General features: G+C 39.6%; 1 protein-coding gene across 1 annotated transcript in view; it reads right to left on the reverse strand.

The window, feature by feature from the left end:
• The window catches only part of Ppm1h (protein phosphatase, Mg2+/Mn2+ dependent 1H), a gene marked incomplete at its 5' end in the record, with an annotated part of 171,135 nt that overhangs the window by 18,330 nt on the left and 137,970 nt on the right, over positions 1–14,835 (reverse strand). The window contains one exon of the mRNA XM_010644822.2: positions 3,113–3,264. Within this exon, the coding sequence (XP_010643124.1) occupies positions 3,113–3,264 (152 nt within the window). The remainder of the gene's footprint in view (positions 1–3,112; positions 3,265–14,835) is intronic.

Here is a 14,835-nt window from a genome sequence, read left to right on the forward strand (position 1 = left end):
CAGTACCATAAATAAATAAATAAATAAATAAATATAAATTATTATATAAACCTGAATGAAATCCAATCCATAAATAAATAAATAAATAAATAAATAAATAAATAATTCTATTGTGTCTTGATTAAGAAATCCCTCATTCCAAAATAGTAAGACATTTCCTATGCTCTTTTCTAAAATTTCTATTTTTGCCTTTTACATTTGTCTTACTTTACCTGGATTTGATTTTGGTTTATTTTATGAGGTAAAGAATTTAAATTTTTTCTACTGTCTTAGTTATTCTGCCTTAATCTTAATATCTAGTAGAGCAAGACCTGTACTTCTCTACTGAATGCTACAGACTTTCTTCATACCTTGTTCTTTCACATGAAATTACAATCAGTTTGCCAAGTTCCATGAGAACTCCTCTAGGATTTGGGGGTGAATCAGTATCTGCAGTTTGTTTGAGATAGGGTCTCACTATGTTGCCCAGGCTGGTCTTGAACTTGCTACGTAGCTTGAAACTTGTGATCCTAAGTTATGTGTCACCATAACCAGCATGAATCTTTATAATGTTCTAATTAAAGAAATATAATTTTCATAGTATATTTCAAAATATGTTCGTATTTTGATTGCTCCATGTAATTTATTAACTGTTTTGTATTTATATTGTTTTCTGCTTTTATCTTCCAGAACATTTATGTACTTCATTTTTATTGCTTTAAAAATTTTTTGCACTATGATAAAACACACATAAGATAAAATGTACCATACTATTTTAAATTTATATTTAAAGTGCATGTTTCTATGGCATTAAGTACACTCATATTGTGCAACTATCACCTCCACCCACCTCCAGTATTTTCTCACCTTTTCCAATAGTACCTATGGAACATTAAGCCCCCATTTTATTGTCTTTCTCTATGAACTTGACTACTCTAGGACCTTGTGTAAGTGGAACTGTACAACATTTGTTCTTTTGTGACCTTACTTCATTTATACAAGTGAGAATTTTGACATAGTTTTATAATGTGTTAGTACTTTTAAAGAATCAAATTTTGGCTTTATAATTTGTCCTCATTGTGTATTTATTCACTTGTTTTTCTATATTTTTTTCCATTCCTTTCAACTGTTTAACTTCTTAGATGCTATTACTGAATTAATTTTTCCTCTTTATTTACAGGTTGTTCAGAAGCTTGGCTTTTATTGTATGTGGGTTTCTTCTCCTCTATTAGTTTGCAAATTATACTTTCTATTTTTTTTATAGTTTACTTAGCCATTAAATTTGTTTAAGATCTAAAGTTAAATATCTTTTACCATTTCTCAAAAACAACCAAAGTACATAGCTGATTCCTATCCTTCTTGGGTAATTTGTAAGCTACTTTTGCTCAATAATTTGGTTTTATCATTTTTTTTTTTTTTGGTACTGGGGATTAAACTTAGGTCCTTGCGCTTGCAAGGCAGGCCACCAGACTGCTGAGCTAAATCCCCGACCCTAGTTTTATCATTTTTAAACCCAATGTTAAATATTCTTTTTTTTACCATTTTACACAATGTATATTTACATATGCTCACATATTTACTAATACTTCAGCTTAATTATCTTCTCAGATCTTCCATGGGATCTTTTGCCTTTCTTATGTAAGCATATCCTTTAGAATTTTCTTCAGAAGAGACAGGACTGAAGTAAAATTTCTCAATTTTCGTTTTGTCTGAAAACTTTTTTTTTGGGGGGGGCGTGATACTGGGGATTGAATCCAGGGTCTTACATAAGCTAGGCAAGCACTCCACCACTGGACCACATCCTCAGCTGTTGCACATCTCTTTACCTCATCTTGTTTATTGGTAATTTAATTACATATGAAAAACTTCCATGTTAGCACCTATTTTTTTCTTAGTCAATTGAAAATATAATTCCATTGTCTTTTGGCTCCTACTTCTGCTTTTGAAAAGCCAGCTGTCAGATTCTAAATGATATTCCTATGTATCTATGTTATCTTTTCTTCCAGGCTATCTTTAATATCTTTTTGTGGAAGTAGGGCTTAAGTTCTTCAGTTTTATTAAGAAATACCTATTTCCAATTTTCTTTTTTATTCCATCTGGCTAAGATTTTTTGGGCTTTCTAGATCTTAGATTTAATATTAATAAAGAATCCAAATTTTTTTTCTCCTATCTCCTGTATGATTTCCTTCTGAATTTCTATGTAGAACATCTTAGATCATCAGCTTAGTCTGTTAGTCTCACTTTACATTATCTCTTCTTTCTGAGCCATGTTTGCATTATTTATTCAGATCAATTTTCTAGTTCACTAACGTTCTCTTTAACTGTCTCTAATGTGTTTAACTCACTGAATTTTAAATTCCTGTTAAAATTCCTATTTTTATATTTTTCATCACTAGAAGTTTCATTTCCTTATCTTAAAAATATGCTTGGTTAGGACCCAGGGATTTAGCTCAGTGGTTCCACCACCTGCCTCAAACGCAAGGTCCTGAGTTTGATCCCTGGTACCCAAAAAAAAAAAAAAAAAGAGCTTGGTCATTTTGTAGTCTCTTACCCTTGCCGCCCATGTTTTCAATACTGATTAAAAATTTATAAAACATGTTAATTTGCTAAATCCAGTAAGGAAATATTACAGATTCAACTGCTGTCTTAGCTATTTCTGCTGGTTTCTATGCACAGTAACTTGTTTATGTTCTAGTTAAAGCTGCCTTTCTACAGAGGTGATTTGAATTTAATTTTGAGAGTCTTCTAGAGTTAATATTCTTACGCTGCTATTATATTACAAAGGAAAACCTATTTTAATCTTTCTCCTTTCCAATTTTCCACTGGATGGAAATCAATGCTTAGAAGGATTTGTCATTCTTATCAGCAAGACAAATACTACAGAATATGAAATAGGACCGTGAGAAAGATATGCTTCTAAATTAACTAACAAATCAAATTATTTACTACATGAACCCTGGCTCAATTGAAGGACTTTTATAGGCAAAAATATGTATTCCTTTCTGCCGTGTGATTGATGAACTATCACACCAGCCTCTACTGTAAACCATGAATTTAACGAGTGCCACTTGTCTCAGTTATATCATGCAACACTGCTTCAGGACCAACCCCTTAGTTGTAGAAATTTACAAACCTGTGAGGACCATCTGGATCACAGTTAGGAAGAAACTGAGTAATTGCTTCTGCTACTTCTTCATTTGATAGGACATCCCAAAGTCCATCAGTGGCCAAGATCAGCACATCATCTGCTCCATGCTCATATTTGGAGAGATCATAGACTCTTACCTGAAAAGAATAGGAATACAATTACTTAAGAAATTGGGAGCACAAAATTTTTTTTGTCCCTAAAAAATTGACTTCTGATTCTGGAGGTTTTCAGAAGTAAGGTACTTGATTATATAGCAAGCTTTATGATCAAGGGTAGTAACTTTCAGAAACACATTGTATAAACACATGGACCCAATACACAACTGTGAATGAATCAAAGAAGTGGGTTTAATAATTGATGAGAAAAAAAATTAACTGAAAATGTAATGCTCAAATGATGGCTAACAAGTGGCTATTGTGCTACTCAGAACATCAGCAAGGGCCTTGCTTACTGGTCTTTGCATATTCACTCAGAAAACATTAAGGGCCTACCTTGTGTCAGGTGCTATAAATAAAAGATAAATAATAATTTCCTTGCTTCTGAGGAGTTCTTAGTTTGTAGTGGAGATAAAGCCAATTTAGAATCTTTAGTAAATGCTTGGTAAGTCTAGGACTAAGCAGACATTCTATATTTAATGCACTCATTTGAAAGCTTTCTTGCCTAACTTGCTCTGAGGCAACAGGGGCCAGACTCTTCCCTAGTGAGAATAGGGTTCTGACACTATACTTGGGTTTGATGAGTCCCAATCCAGGTTGGTAGAAGAGAAACATGCTCAGTTGGAATCTCCAAAATGCATCCTTGTCTGGACAAACTAAGGCATTCCTCACTTCTGCTTTCTTGAATGACTTGAGTATTTCAGCATCTACATAAGCTCTTTAAAAAAACTGAGCAGCCCTAGCAAACTAGTAATACTACAAATCAAACCTAATTTGGGGTTGGGTCACAACTCTGTGTTCACCCCACTTTGGTGAGGTTGTCAGGGGTACAGAGGAGTGGAGTTTGGGATTTCACTGCTATTCTTTCCTATTCAGGCAGAATCAGCCCCTGCCTACCCTACTTCATGAACTGAGAACAAAAGCAGGTCAGATTAATCAATGTCTTTCCACCCCCACCCCCATTCCTCCCAGTGATAGCAGCCCTTTCAGAGCTTTTAGTGATAACAGCCCACTGTGGCACACACACCATAGGTTTGCCGACAGAGCTCCTATTTTCAGTAAGCAAGACTGACTGAAAGCCATAGGTTTCAGTGGGGAGAGGAAAGAGGACATAGCATAAACTGCTGCCTTGTGTGTCCCATCACAGAGTCAGATCTAGAGACCTAGAATTCTAAAAGGCCTACTGAATCCAGGCATCTGAAAACCAAGCCTCTCGTTTTAGAAAAGTTTGCCCAGGATAGCGATGCCCTGTGTTGGTCCTCTATGTTAATGGAGGTAGAAAACAAAATGTCTACTTGTGGAAGCTTAGTAAAGGAGCTCAAAGGAAATACAGTTACCAGCTGGCAGGCCTCTGCGACCTCCAGGCCAGATGGAAACAATTAGCTAAGGGCCCACACCACTGAGAAAAGCGCTGGGTGTATACACCGCCCGGGCTTTTAACATCTTCTCAACCAACATGCTCACTGAGGTCTAAGCTTACACTCCGGAGAAGGCATAGAGGAAACAAAACAATAAAACAAACCAGGAAGAGAACTTAGGTTTTCAGCAGACAGAATGTCCCAAGTGCCAGAACTATACCCTCAAGACATTAAGTGACCCCCACCCCCTTTATTTTCTATTGATGCAGGATGAAAAGCAATGCTTCTCAAAGTAATCAGCCGGCATTCTGTTAACTTGCAGATTCAAATTCTTCTGGGGTGGGGCTCAAAGAATCTGCAGATCTCCCAGATGATGCCAAGGCTGCATGCAAGGTCCATGGACCACACTTGGAGTAGTAAAGAAGATTCCTACTAGGCCGGGTTTGTAGATAAGGAAATTGAGGGTTGTGTGGACGCTGATGCCATATAGACTGTACCATAAAGAAGGCTATGTTCCAAAGAGAAAGGGCAATAAATGCAATCCTGGCTTTCAACTTTATGTCCTGGCTCACTGTTATTTCCAGTATGCAATAACTTTACTTAGGAGAGATGGTTTAATATTGGGGTGCATATCTAAAGCCAATTTCTGTGATAATTTGAGCTCCACTGAATTACAAATATTTAGTAATGGAAGACAAAATGGGGAGACATGGATGTCGGGTGGTCCAATCTTCTACTTGTAGTTAAATGGGAGATTCCATTTGCTTTCTAGCTCTAACAGAGATGGTGTCGGGTTGGAGATAACATCCATTCATTTTCAAGATCTGCCCGGAGATCAGGGGAACAAATTCTCTTTGATATCCTTTCTACAAGACCCAAGAAATATGACAGGATGAGTCACTGAAGCCCAGTACTCAAATGGACATCTAGTCAAAAAGAACGGCGACAGCATGAGTTCATACATACAAGCATGTTAGAAAATGTTATTCTCCAATTCCATCAACAAATGGAATCCTTCCCTAATTCTATTCACATTTCCACTCACAGTGTACTAATGCAGTTTCATTAGCTAACTGAAAATCCCTTTCAATACCATTCTCCACGCAATTTTTATGTAAATAATAAAAAGCTAGTAGCAACCCCATTCCCTGAGGCACTCCTCAATTAACATCCTTTTAGGTTTTTACTGCTACCATTTGTTTCCTGCCCTTTAGCCAATTTCCAAAGGACTTTGCCAACTTTCCACTTACAGCTCGAGTCTTATACATTAACCTATGATGCAGAGCATTTCGTGAAAATGCTTTCAGAAAAATTGAACTGTTGAGCAAGTCATCCCACTGCGGGCTCATCCTCCCAGCTGAAGGGCTTCAAAGGATCCCACAGACTCCTCAGCCCTGACCTTGCCTCCCCAAAGCTGTTGCTGGCCTTCCTCAACTGGTTCACCCTCAAATCCCCAATGTTCCCTTCTCAATTCCTGAAATAGCTTCCTAAGGTTCCTGAAAACCTCACCACAAACTACCAGGCTCTGAGGCTCCCCATGATTCGCATCTGGAAGCCTCTGCAGGCCTCTAGGGGAAGAGTTGCACACAGAACCGCCTCTGTGGGAAGGAGGCTGGAGACGGAGGTCATCACTTCTTGTGTCCCCTCCCTGGTTCTCCTCTGCCAAGAAAGGGAGGAAAAGGCCACAAAATCCCTGGGAGTCTTGGAGCTTCTTAGAGCAATGTATGTACAGATGGTCTTTGATTTATGATGGGGTTGTGTCCCAATAAAATAAATCCATCATCAAATGGAAAAAAATCATAAGTTGAAAATGCATTTAGTACTCAGCCCACTGAACGTGATTATCTTAGCTATACAGTGCAATGTAAAGTACTGGCTGCTTCCCCTTGTGCCCATGTGGTTCACTGGCAGAGTGGCTTGCTCTTGCTGCTGACCAGAATTGTGAGAGAGCATCATATCATATATCCCTAGCCTAGGAAAAGATTAGAATTCAATATACAGTTTCTAACAAATGGGTATTGCTTTCATACCATCATAGAACGGGACAAATGGAAAGGTGAATCATCTAAGTCAAGGACCATTTGTAACCTCAACAGCTGAAAGATGGGGCCTTTTGGACTCCTGCCCTCCTAATTTTAAGAGCCCTAGCTATGTGCCCAGCACTGGGGAAGCGGTGACCAGAAGTGAAAAGGCTGCTCACAAGTTCTACTCTAGTAGATGAAGGAGACAAAATCACAGGGACAGGATGATAAGGACTTTGAAGAAAAGTGAGGTGGGGCAAGGAGTGTGACAGAGTCATTTCAGACGTGTGCATCTCTGGGAAGGCACCGTCTGAACAGCTGAGGCAACTTCCCATGGCTTCCATAATTCTCTCTTCCCCTTCCCCTCTCCCTTTGAGTATCTGTTAATCTCAATTAAGACAGATGGGAGGAGGCCGCGAAGGGCTACGTGCACCTTCTGCTGCCAGAGAAATCCCAATCCTTCAATGATTACTCAATAGAATATTTCAATAAAATTATTCAATACAATATTAACTATGTGTAGGCATCTGGGCTTACCTGTCTGTCCCTTTCATGTGATTAGTTATCATGAAATTTTTGTATGTTTAAGAATCAAACAGGTGCTATTTAGCCAAATTAAGATTTGAGGGTTTTACTTTTAAAAATTCTGATTGTGCAGATCTGAGTTGGGGCCCAGATGTCAGCATAAATAAGGACCCAGGGGCCAGGCATTTTGCTCAGTGGTTCCAGCAAGTGCAAGGACCCAAGTTTGATCCCTGGTACAAAAAAAAAGAACAAGGACTTAGGTAATTCCAATGTGAGGGGTAGTGAAATCTCACCTCTGAAAACATTGTCATCAGCAGCAAACTCCTGTAGAGGGATCATCTGCCTTCTATATGTTTGCATAGAACCAAGACCAGCACTTTGCTTTTCTCTACAGATATTTCTCCTGTTCAGTAAACAATAAACATCAAAAGAGCTAGTCACCCTGTTCTCCAATCCCAAATCAACCCCTGGAAATCAGAGATCGCATTTTGCATTTCTTCTGTGGGCCTAGAAGAGTCTTTTACAGTTTAAACCACACATTGCACAAATCTCAAGGAAATAAACTTGCTGAGAAAATGAATAAATGGGGGAAGAAAGAAAAAAATTATACCGTAAGACCCACTGAGAAGACTAGTAATTTCATGGAGATCAAAGAGTCATTTAGCTTGTATAACTCTGATATTTCCAAATGGTCACCAAAATTCAATGTGCTGATGTTTAACAGCAATAGCCACCCACCCAGCCACTCCCTGCTCAGTGGAGCTGCCAACAAATAAAAAACCAGAGTCGGACAGCAGGAGTGAATCTGGTAGCAAACAAGAGCCTTGGCTAATGTGCCCTGAATGAGCCAAGTGCAATTACGGGGCTCTCGGTGCTCCCGCACTCAGAGATGTCCCTAATGTCATCATTGGCACCTATTTCACACAGGAGCTGTGACAAGTAGCTCTTTAGTACAGCACCTCCACTCAGTGCTGAGCTGCAGGCTGCTGTTTCAGCGTTTATGCGACGTGTGCCTCCATCTTTGTCCCTATTACTGATGGTATTTCGGTGGCATGTTAGGAGAGCTATAGGACTACAGGCTGATGCTGGTGTGTTGAAGCTACTTTTTAAAAAAGGATCCGTCAATTCTTCCATTTGCCAAATCTTTGCTGCTTTTCTGGGCTGCTCTCACAGCTTTTACATTTTTATCAGCTCAGCAAATTCTCCACAAACTTTTTTCCCCCTTTTAAGCACTCACTACAAGCTGATGAGCTCCTGCAGCTCAGACCTGACTTCGTGGATAGGAAAAGGCAAGAAAGACCTTGCTTCAGGCAGGTCTCTATTTCTGTCCAGTTGTGTGACTTGAGAAATGCCACTAGTCTATTCTATTTTTTGAAATTGAGAAAAAGAAAAGAAAAACATTATGGTACCTGTTCTATCTTTCCCAAAAATCTTTTCATGTGGAAGCGAACTGCAAATTCTAAAGCATTATACACGGTTCCTTATGGCACTAATCTCAGGGCAGTTACACCAGAGTAGGCTAGCTGGTAGAAGGCAAGGAGGAACAGTGGGCCCAGGGAACCTGGGCTTCAATTCCAAAAGTCTCAATTACAGTAACAGCAAGTAGGATTCAAAAGATCATACTTGGCAGAAAAGCCAAAGGTGGTTCACAAGTAAAGACTGCCAACAGGCGGTAGGAAATAAAAGAGTATGAAGTTTGTCTCCTTTTCTCCATGTGACCACCACAAAACTCAACCTTACATGGAACTTTAAACATGGTGCTTCTACCAGAAATTAAAAACTCCATTGCACTTCCTTGAAGTCCTATAAACCAAGTCAACAATTTGAAGACTGGCCTTCTGCCAGGCCACCAACACTCCATCCAAATGCTCTGTAGTGATTCCTTCTATGCCACATGATGTCATGACACTAACACTGACTCTGGTGGCAACTTAGGTTTGAGACTCAACCTCTGCCTTTTAGTAGTCCGGCAAAACAAGTGTGGTCATGCACAATTTCAAAGCTTAGGGATCACCTCCCAGGAATGGTGAATGAGAAAGAAGTACTGATTCCTCAGAGGATGTCAGAGAAGAAGAGCTGGACATCACATGCCTGCCATGTAAAAGTGACTGCAGGGTCAAACCCTGGAGCTGTTGTGTTTTGGCAGCTTTACCCTAATTGGGTTTGGTTTCAGAGCTGGATTTCTGCTGGGCAGTGGTGAAGGATGAATCTTGATTTCTCAAATCTTTAGGAAATGAAGGGTTAGGACTGAACATGCTTGTGGCTTTAACATTTTATGACTCTTTGATTGCAGGAGGTTAAAATTTGATGTGACTGGCCATGTGACTGCATAGCATTTGGCTACAAGTGAATCAAGTGACATTTAAGTATTACAAATATGTTGGCTGCTCATACTACTCAAAAGTAGCTGGTTGTCTTGGCTGTGAGTATAATTTCATACTTGAAATATACCACAGATATTCTTGAAGTTTTTTTTTCTTTTGGAGTGTGCAGACAAAATTAATACTTGACTTTGAAGAGTGGAAACAATCTAGTAGCTCAAAAAGTTTCTAAACTGGCTAGAGTAATAGTGAAGACAGCCTGACATTGTACCTAATGCCTGTAACCTAAGGCTTCTATTTTCTCCACATGAAACCTGGTACTTTACAACTCCATGAGGCAGGCTACAGGAAGGAGCTCACTTACAGGCTGGGTCCCTCCTATGATACACTCCTTTCTCAGGGTTTCCAACAGCTTGTTCACTACTAAATCAACCTTCATCTAGTGCAGTGATAATTGGAGGACCAAGTTCATTCTCACTGACGCGCCTTTTTTACAGATATAAGGGTCAAAAGAAAACCCAGCCTGTGAATGTGACAATCTGGGTACAGTGTAGATGGGCTGAGTTGACTCAAGTGCATTCAGGAAGGAGGTGAGGCACAAAGGAAATGACCTGATGTCATTTCCTACCTACAATAGGTTTGCTTTGTGCCTGTTTTCCCAGCATAATTATTTACTATGTCTCCCTTGACTATCAGAGAAACAAAGTCATGATTGAGGGGATAGGTACTCTTGTCACCTAATGTATAAACAATGGGATAGCTACTACTTTCCATTTCTGTGGCTGCTCCATTTGGTCACTAGACTGAAATAATCACATTATGTCATAGAACTCTTCATAATGGTGTGGTTTCAGAGACCTGAAGTGAGCGAGTGAGCAAGAGAACAACTATGCATGTGTATGTTGCCTTAGGAAGAGATATAATCATACTGGCAAATGGTGGGGTTACTTGTTGTATGGCAAAGTCAGTCCTACTGATTGCTGTTATTCTGGTAGCAAGAAGTTAAGGTTGTAGTGCACTTGTGTTTAGGCAGAGAATGGGGTATACTGTACCACTAACCTTCCATCCTGGTATTGAGCTATATGTCTAGTAAGAATGACTCACAGAATCCAGGACTAGAGTAGGGATGTCTCTCAAACACACACCAGGACTATAAAACTGAAGTTTCTTAAAACACAGTCAGTAATGGCATAGGACAGTGTTTCTTATGGTGGTCTTTGGTCATCTGTTTTAGAAGTGTCAAAAAATGTGGAAATTGTTAGGAATCACCCTATGCCTAGTATTCAGATTTTCAAGAAGTAGATTCTAGGAACTGCATTTTTAAAATTAACTTTTCAAACTATGATTATCTATAATAAATTAATGGAAAAATTTGCATGTTTAAATGAAATATTGAAATAAAATGATTATGTTTCAGGAATGGACCAGAGGTTAATAATCTCTAATGATAGCAAAAATTTGACACAAACTTACAGGTTGGCATCCACTGTCAGACCACAGATTTCATAGCTACCAGGCAAGTTTGTGTGTGGGTATGAAGAATAAATCTCAAAGTTTGGTTTTATTCAAATAGCTAGTTGGCAAATCTCAAGTCACTGTAAAGTTACCCATACAAATGGGATACAGATGTACACTTTATACAAGCAATTTATTACTGCCCAACTCGAGAGTTAAGAGATCAACATGTAAAGTCATGGAGAGTCTCCTCAGTAAAGTCAGAATGTACCACAATCAGAGAAAGTAGCTCTGTACAGTTGTAATATGTGATGTCACCAACACATTTAAGGGGGCGCACGTATCCCCTGGACACAACTGAGAACCCTGAGGTATGAGATACTGCAGAGGCATGACACATAAGTGGTTAACTTCTGTCAAATATGACTGTTTTAGTCTATCAAAGAAACCTTAGAACTTATTCTTCCCTTACACAGGTGGATCTTTTTTCTGTGATGCTTGAAGTTTATACAGATTTGCAGATTCTCTTTAAGAAAAAGATACAAAGTAATTATGAAAATAAATTTGGATATGAAGATAAGTGTTTATTAAGTATGAGAAAAGTGGGGCCAGGGATTTAGCTCAGTGGTTCCTCTGCTGCTTTGCAAGCACAAGATCCTGAGTTCGATCCCTGGCCCCCCAAAAGAGAATGAGAAAAGAAATCACAACAAACTAATTGAACCTTAAATTCTAATTCTTTTATCAGAGAAATGTTTTTAAAAGGCTTTCTGTTTGTAATCTATTTATCCTCCCATTCTAGAACATTCTACATTTTCCAGCAAGATGACAAAGGTTCTGGTTTGAGGAAAGGTTCCCAATATTTACATTTAATTTGACTCTTAGTAAATCTGCCTTTACATAGCCAACTAGATCTCTTTCATTAGCTAAACAGCTAACTCATCAACTCGTACTAGCCTGTACTAGAAAGACAGATGATTACTTCAATCCTCAAGATTTCACAGCCGGGAGGGCACTCCTACAGGAAGGCCGTGCAAGGTAATCTCCAAGATGATTGCCAGCAAGTCCTTCCCTACTTGGACATGTATGCTGCTCCTCATGGCAAGAGGTAGCTTCTAATTCTTCCATCCTCAAATGTGAACTGTCCTCAATTATTTCCTCAACCAACAGAATGTGGCAGCAATGATGTTTTGGTACTTCAGATCTGGGTCTTAAGTAGCCTTGGAATTTCTGCCTGGGGTCCTGGAACCCCTTTGCTTTTGGAATAGTTTTTTCAGAATCCATGCTTTGAGAAGCTGAAACCATTTGGATAGGTCGTGGTGAACCTATGGCACTGGTGTCACCCTGGGTTTTTTGTCACTGAAAGCTCTAAAAGATTTTCCATCACTGGGATAGGCCATGTATTGTTGCCTCAGGTAAATTCTCAGCTGATAACCAACACCAACTGTCAGCCATGTGAGTAAGCCATCTTGGACTTTCAGCTCAGTCCAATCCTTGGGTGAAACTACCACTACCAATATGTGAATCTAACCCTACCAACATCTGACTGTGATCAAGCCATCTTGGACTTCCAGTTCAGCCCAATCTTCAGATGAATCTAAGTCTACCAACATGTGACTGTGACCATATAAAGATCCTACGAAAGAACCATCCTGCTAGGCCCAAATTGTCGGCCACAGAACTATAAACTATTGTTGTTGAAGCTCTAAATCTTGGAGGTGGTTTGTTTTGCAGGCAGCAAAGGCACACAGGCATTGTAGTGGGATATGACATGTCCACGACTGATAAGGACTTCGAACCCTCTAAAGTTTTCTCTCTGGTCCCTATTTGTGCATACATGCATTACACCCGCTCCTTTCTTCCAGTAGGTGAATACTAAGAAAACTTCCCCTCTAGGGTGGCTGGAAGACTTATCCACAACTGTCCAGCGGATAAGTTAAATATTGGGAGTAGAAGAGAAAAATAAGCTTATTTTAACCTTAAATCCAAACTATGATTTCCAATCTAACTTTATAGTAATTGGTTCAGAAAACTCAGAAAGAAAAAGGTTTAAAATTATTTTTCCTCTTCATATCCCAACAAGTGTCTATTTCCTTTCTTTTAGGCTAGAAAGCAAAGTGTCTGTATATACATGTGTATGTATGTTGAGTACTAAATCCAGGGCCACATACATGTTAAGCATGCAGACTAGCTCCAACCAACATCTGTCTGGGACTGCACAAACAATCCCAAGGGAGAACATCCCTGCTATCACAGAACGATAACCTCAGCCTTGTGTTCTTTTTCTTCTTCTAATTTTACTCTGCTTCACCCTCTGAGTTAAATCTTCTTTTTTGTCTCTTTACAGACAAGGTCTAACTAAGTTGCCCAGGACAGCGTTGTATTTGTGATCCTCCTGCCTCAACCTCTCAAGTAGCTGGGCTACAGGTACGTGCCACCACATCAGCCACAATCAACTCACATTACATTAAAAAAATAGTATCAGATATAACTCCTTTCAGTATTCATAGTCCTTATCCTAGTCAAATTCTTTACTGTTGTACAGTTTCTGTCCTACAATGGCTTCCCTGCTTGCAGCTCCTCACCCCTCCAAGAGCTCTGGATCTCCAGGCTGTTACAGGCTAAGATATTCCTTGTTTCCTTGGATTTAGTTTAAGGACTTGTTAAGATTTAGACCAAGAACGACCCCTAAGCCGCCCATGTGTTCAGAGGGCTTTTGGAAGATGACTGAATCAAGAAGGGTTATAGGTGAAGGTGAAATCAGGAGGTGGGGCCTGGCCAAGAGGTGGGTCACTTAGTACATGACCTGGAAGGGTGTATCTCTCTCCTTTCTCTTTGCTCCATGCTTCTTGCCCACTATAACATGAGTAGCTTTCCTCTGCTCAAGCCTTTCCACCATGGTGTTTTGCCTTGGAGCCAGCCGACCATGGACTATGATCCCAAATAAATCTCTCCTTCAAGTTGTTGGCAATGACTGCTTTTCCCCAGAGATGAGAAAGTAATTAAGATTTTGGTAACAGAGGAGGGGAGTCATTGCTGCGACTACGTGACCATGTGGCTTAGAAGTCTTTGGAACTTATTCACTGGAGAAATTTGGAAAGGTTTGGAATGTTGGCTAGAGAAGCCCTAGAACGCTGTAAGTAAAGCCAGTGGGAGATTCTCACTGAGGTACAAAAGACCAGAATGCTGATAAAAATGCAGCTGGTAAAGATCAGGATCAGGAGGTTTCAGTTGGAAATAAGAACTTTATTGGCAGTTGGACCCGAGGCTTTATGTATTATGCTCTGGCAGAATATTTATCTTCATTTTGCTTATGTCTTGAGACTTTGCAGGAGACTAAGGGTGGAAAATTAATTAATGTAATGGAGAAAATTTCAAGGCATCCCAATGTTCAGCTATGGCATGGGTATTGTCATTGCTTTCAATGAGATTTACACTGAGAAACAGGAACAAAAAGCCCACTCAAAGAGTTTTTTAGTTTCACCAGAAAGGAAGTGCCTATAAAATTGGAACAAAAAAAGAGCTTGGTTACTAAAGAGAGCAGCATTAAAAAGAAGCCAAGTACTTTGCATCAGAATAATAGGAAAGATGCCTTGATGGCATCTCAGGAATCAGCAAGACCTCACTCTTTGCAGGATCTGGGGTACAAAACTGGAAAGCTTTCATCTGAGAATAGAACCCCTGGGTCCCCCACCCCCCAAAGCACTCCCTAGGGAATTGTTTTTCTTAGGATTTGGTTCACAGTGCTCAGTCCTCGGGGCATTCTGAAGCCTATGAAGCCATAATCCAAGGCAACCTGGTTACTGCTTAAGACAGAGGTAGACCTTGCTATCATTCACATACTGTTGGTTTTACAGAGAAGCAGAATCCAAGAGT

This window comes from Fukomys damarensis, unplaced genomic scaffold, assembly GCF_012274545.1.
Source record: "Fukomys damarensis isolate Sample0158 unplaced genomic scaffold, DMR_v1.0_HiC HiC_scaffold_15, whole genome shotgun sequence".
Classification (NCBI taxonomy): Eukaryota; Metazoa; Chordata; class Mammalia; order Rodentia; family Bathyergidae; genus Fukomys; species Fukomys damarensis.